General features: G+C 44.1%; 1 protein-coding gene across 2 annotated transcripts in view; it reads left to right on the plus strand.

Annotated features, from left to right (window-relative positions):
• Nucleotides 1-5,303, plus strand: part of ETV6 (ETS variant transcription factor 6) — a 248,238-nt gene extending 242,935 nt beyond the window's left edge. For both annotated transcript variants that reach the window (XM_050748231.1, XM_050748232.1), the window contains exon 8: nucleotides 1,442-5,303. In XM_050748231.1, coding sequence (XP_050604188.1) covers nucleotides 1,442-1,547 — 106 coding nt within the window. In that variant the 3' untranslated portion in view covers nucleotides 1,548-5,303. The remainder of the gene's footprint in view (nucleotides 1-1,441) is intronic.
• The last annotated feature ends 697 nt before the right edge of the window (nucleotides 5,304-6,000 follow it).

The raw sequence follows: 6,000 nt of genomic DNA on the forward strand, positions 1-6,000 counted from the left end.
TGTTGAAATCATGGACTAGTGCCATTAAGCAGCTCTTTGATGAGGAGGCAGAACACAAAGAATGAGTAGGACTCAACTCGTGAGAAGAGTCAGGAGGGCTCCAGATAAGGGAAAAGCTAAAGATGTGTAGGAGAGCGTGTGCCATGATTTATACAAGAGCCTAGACCACTAGACTGCAGTGGGTTCATACTGGTGAACAGTGGAAAATAAGAGCTTCCTAGGTAAAGATGGTAGAAGAACCCGATGAGCAGAGCAAAAGGATGTACCCTTGACTTGTTGAGTGGTCCTTGTAGGCTTTTGCACATGGATGAATGAGAGAAAATGTAAGTTCTAAGATAGTGGTACAGGGCAGAGTATATGGGGAGAGAAAAGTATGCAGGCACAGAGGGGGACTGGAAAGGGTGCCCCTACAGTGCAGGCGGAATATCTGCAACCAGGCTGCCTTCCTGAGCCATTGTAAATCATGGTCGAAACATGTCATTGATGTCACTTCCAGTTTAACCCATTGAACAGGAAGATGAGGCTTGCTGTACACCCCAGTTGCAAAGGTAGACAGACCAACGAAGGTTCATTGCTGTCATTTTGGGTGAATCCGTGATAACGTTGTAAAAGATTCTCTCTTTTTTTGCCTTTCTAATTTTCCAGAAGCTCCACTAAGTTGTCCTATTGTCAGCATTTTTCACTTAACATTTAACTATATCCTTTGAAATGTAAGTTTTGAATACCATTTCCTGGGCTCACAGTCTGGAATGGAAGTGGATATACAGCTCTCGTGAGTCTGTAAAATCTAATCCTGTAAAAGAAAGAAACATATATACATGGTCTGGACAAAGGCTTTCCTGTATGGTCATGCAGTAATACACCACACGGTCCCAAAGGGTGCTCACTACCTCACAGACATCCTAGACTTCTTTTTTTTTAAATAATTAGGATTTCACTTTGTCACCCAAGTTAGAGTACAGTGGCATGATCATAGCTCACTGCAGCCTCAACCTCCTGGGCTTAAGGGATTCTCCCACCTCAGCCTCCCAAGTAACTAGGACTACAGGTGCACACCACCATACCCAGGTTGTTGTGTTTCGTTTTGGTTTTTTGTTTTTTTTTTTTGGTAGAGGTGGGGTCTCGCTATGTTGCCCAAGCTGGTCTCAAACTCCCTAGGTTCAAGTTGTCTTCCCACCTTGGCCTCCCAGTGCACTAGGATTATAGGCCTGAGCTACCATGCCTGGCCCTAGTCTTTTTAAATAATCATTTTGCCACTTTTTAGACAGTCAGAGAAAGGGGTACCTTTTCCTAATTTGCACTAAGTTAGCGTTAATCTCGGGGTTCAGTAGCTCTCCAGCTGTATAAGATGATGGAGACTTGCTTTACACACAGGCTAGAGTTCAGAGTGAAGACGGCTTTAGGAAAATGGAATCTCTTAACTCCTCCACTTCTTCCAAAGGTTTATGAAAACCCCAGATGAAATCATGAGTGGCCGAACAGACCGTCTGGAGCACCTAGAGTCCCAGGAGCTGGATGAACAAATATACCAAGAAGATGAATGCTGAAGGAACCAACAGTCCACCTCAGCGGGCCAGCAGCCCAGGGAGCCCCTGCCCACCAGGATTGCTGGAGTTGTGACGGAGCAGGCGGGCTGAGGAGAGTGGAAAAGGAAGCGACCCAGAAATGGCAGGGACACTTCTCTTGCAGACGAAGAGGGACCCTGGAGCACCTTGGACAAACCACCCAAAGGCGGGGCTGGAATTCTGGCAGAGGGCATGAGCCTGGGACTCGCATGTCACGTTTCCTTCTCATTTGGAATCTCCATCTGTAATTCCTCACCCTCACCCTTCCACCGTTGTTAGTTTCATGGTGTTTTTGTTTTTATTTTAAGAACATGCAGTTTGACTCTTCATCATTCATCTAGGGGAAGACATCCGATGTTGTTTTCCTATGGAAATATATATCTATTATATATATATTTTTTGCAAACCTCACAAAGTGCGGCAAGCCCAGCTGGTCAGGAAAGAGAATACTTGCAGAGCGGTTCAGGTTCCTCTTTTTCCTGCCACATGGATCAGGTTTGTTCCTGTTACTGTTGGGTCTTGGCTGAAAAAAAAAAAAAAAAAATGCTTTTAAAAAAGATAAAATGAAAAGGAGAGCTCTCTTTTTCTCTCTCTTGCTCTGTTCTTCCCTTGGTCCCCTCTGTCCTCCCTCCCTGCCTGCTGTTGCGATTCAGATGCCTTCTGACAGAGTTCAGCCTCTTGGAGAGTCCTGGGGATTGTTGGCACCTAAACAGAATCAGTGACCTGGGTGCTTTGTGGCCAGCAGTACAGAATCAAACCCACATCCCAGCATTTGGCCACCCATCTGAGGGAGGCCAAAATCATCACAGATGCTGCTGTACTGCAGACAGATACATGCTAGTCCAGAGAGCCACCCCTGAGATGACTGTGAGAACCATGCATCTAAGGCGTAAGATAAGGACGGAAGGCCGTCCAAGTTACTTGGAAGGCCTCGGCAGTTGGGATTAGCTTGGGAGCGCTGCAAAGTGGAAAATATGAAAAGACTACACAGGCCCAGCAGTCTAGAAGCTGGGCAAAAATCTTCTGCAGTGGAGATTTATTTTTCCAAAGCAGGTAACAGAGGCTGGTGAGGAAAGATCCTCTCTGCTCCATTCCAAAGGCCATCTTGCCGTCAGTTTCATGCCTTCGCCTGATTTTTTTTTTTTTCAGTTCCTAGCCTTTTTTAAAGTTTCCTGGTCTCCACTGGACACAGAGCATTGGAGACGGAGGATCCTAAAGGGCAGTCTCAGTTGCAATCAGTGTTTGCCCAGCCTGGGCAGACAGGAAATTCCTCGGATCCATTACTTTTCTTTCTTTCATAGCTATGTCTCAGAAAGGACCCATTTGTGGCTCTTTTTCACCTCAAAATAAGATCGATGGTATCTTGTAAAATGAGGGTAGTGCCACTTAGTATTTTTGATGATAACAGATATTTTTAGAAAGCTGTTTTAGATTTTTTTTTTTTTTCCTTTTCTAGCCATCTAAATTGACTCTTCCAATATAGGTCTCAGAAATCCAATATTTGGAATACAATTTCTTTTAATCCAGATTAGATCTGCCTTACAAAGCACCCCCTCCTCGTTCCCCTCTGTTTCCTCCACTCAGCTGGGGGAGCAACTCACAGCTCCTCCAGGATACGTATGTGCCCTCAGCAGCAGCTCCCAGGGAAGTTACCAGACCCCCGGGCTTCTCCCCAGCCTTTTCTGAGTTGAGTCAGACCCGTAGAGTTTGGGTCACACAGGCAAGAGGAATTTTCCCTGGGCCTTACTGACAAGGACACCAACCTAGGGTGCGAACAGATGGACTGTGGTTCAAGGACACTGGAATTGAACTGATCAAGGCTCTCTTCAGCCTTGGTCTGTCCCTGCATCTTATCAGAGCACAGGTAGACACACGGGCGTAGCCACCCCACTTCTACTGTCACAGGTGCCCCACCATTTGACCTTCCAGGAGGTCAGGGGCCTTCTATGTGAGGTGAGCGGGTCTCAGTCTGCTTGAATGGTGATGAGGTTCTGCCAGATTTCAGCACACTGCAGGTGTCTTTTGAGAGCGTTCAGTAGGACATGGTGATCCCTAATTCAGCCTCTAAGATGACTGGTATTTGATCTCAAATGCAGAGATTAAGCCAAATACCTGATGTATTATGAAAGCCACTGATTTTAAGAATGGAGAGAAAGGGATTTGTACTGCATCCCTCTGTATGAATATGAAATCAGAGACCAGGGCATGATGTTGCTCGGGTTAGAGCCTCTCAGTCTGGCCTCTTCACCCAAGTGCAAGAACTCAGTCTCTTACTGCTCAAAGAATCTTACAGTTGAATTACGGAAGGAAATTCCCTTTTGCCCCAAGAGTTTCTATATTTAAAGCAATATCCCAGGAGAATAAGTTAGACTTAGGATGATACCTTCAGCCACTTGAAGAAGAAATAGAAGGCACTCATTCCAATATAGTCTTTATTTCCCATTCAGATACAGGTTGAGCATCCCTAATCTGAACAGTTAAAACCCCCAAATGCCCCAAAATCCAAAACTTCTTGAATGCTATGACACCATCAGTGGAAAATTCCACATCTAACACCTTTGCTTTCTTCTGGTTCAATGTACACAAATTGTTTTATATAGAAAATTATTTCAAATATCATAAGATTACCTTCAGGGCTATGTGTATAAAGTATATATGAGCCATAAGTGAATTTTGTGTTTAGACTTTGTGTCCATCCCCAAGATTTCTCATATATATACAAATATTCCAAGATACAAAAAAATTTAAAAATTCAAGACCCAGAACACTTCTGGTCTCAAGCATTTCAGGTAAGGGATATCCATCTGTACTACCAATAATGATTTTGTAATCCCCCTAACTGCAAATGTCCTCTTCATTTGTTCTTTATGAGAAGACCTGGGTAGTGCCAGCACCTAGATACAGTATTTACACCCTGCAGACCCTAAAGATTTCAGATTGAATTTAGCAAACCTTGATGAAGTACTTGCTGGACACAGTGAGGCACCCAAAGCTCAATCAGCCATAATCCCTGCTTTCAGAGTTTAGATTGTACTTGCCTAATCCACCCAGCATGAAATTTCTCATTTCAACACTAAGGACTAGGGGTGTTGTCAGGAGACAAATCGGAAGTCAGGAGAGGAAAATGCAAAGGAGAGCTGCCATGTGATGGATCTGTACTCTCACTTGGGTCTTGAAGTTCTCATTCCTACATCTCAAGCTAGCCAGGCCGTCTCCTCTGTATCAGAAGAAAGCACTGGTAGTTGGCTAGACTGGCTATGTTGAAGGTAACATGAACTCTAAGATCTTGACCCAAGGCGACTTGGTCTTGCTTAAGGTGGCATCACCCATGTTCCAAATCATTTGGGGAGGTGAGGGCATCCCCACAGAAAAAGAGGAATGACAGACCAATGGATTTTTCTCCTTTCAACAGTATGTTTGGAACCCTCTTATCCAGTGTCTCTTGATACTGATCTCTTGTCCAAATGAGAATGTCGCTTTAGCTGAAATTCAAATGGCTGTGACAATTTACTGAAATGATGAAGTAAACCACCATTCCCACCTTTTACTGCCTAGGCTCCAAGTCTGAATACATTTTTGAAATAGGAACTCCCTTTTGCAAAAAAGAAACCTGGGGGTCAGGGAGGTGAAGTGACTTGCCCTAGGAGCAGACAGCATGCCAAGAACGGAATTAGGATCAGGATCCAGCCTGGGCTTACCTTATCTGGCCCATTCCCACCCAGGAAACTGAAGATAAAAGATTTGGGAAAACACATCAAGAAGAAGGGGCAGTTTTCTTTGCCCAAGCATTTGGTGCTAGTCAGAGGCTGTTCACTCTCTCCTGCTCCTCTTTGGAGTAGAAATAAAGGCTGTGACACAAGGAAGCCAGTGGGGTGGGAGGGGGGCACAATAATCCCTGCCTAAAACCCACAGAAGACTAACCTGATACTCTTGACCCAACTGCATCAACACTAAACAACTGCAGACCCCCTGAATCTTTCACACATGCCAAGTGAACATTCTTGATGATTTCTCTTTGTGACTGCAACCACCTGCAAACCAGAACGAATCTAGAATTTCCTCCCCCCCCCCCTTTTTGTTTAGTTTCTAATCTCTTGTTTATGAGGTGTGGGGTTTATAAGGGACTGAATCAAATGAATGTAACAAAAAAGAAAAAAAAAAAAAATGCCTTTTCTCAGGGCCAGTGAGTTGCAAATAATTTTTAAAGAAAAGCCTATAATTACATCATCTCAATAAATTTTTTATAAAAAAAAAAAAAAAAAGTCCAGAGTCTCTGTTTTTAATAATATGAAATGCAGTCAGACAAGGTGCTCTGATGAGGTAAATCCTGTCTCCACTCAATTATGGCATAAAGGGCAGTCAATGGTTTTTCTCTGGCAGGAAGCCTCCACTGCAGAGCAGTCTGCAGGCGATCTTTAGACAAGTGGCACCAGAA

Source organism: Macaca thibetana, chromosome 11, assembly GCF_024542745.1.
Source record: "Macaca thibetana thibetana isolate TM-01 chromosome 11, ASM2454274v1, whole genome shotgun sequence".
Classification (NCBI taxonomy): Eukaryota; Metazoa; Chordata; class Mammalia; order Primates; family Cercopithecidae; genus Macaca; species Macaca thibetana.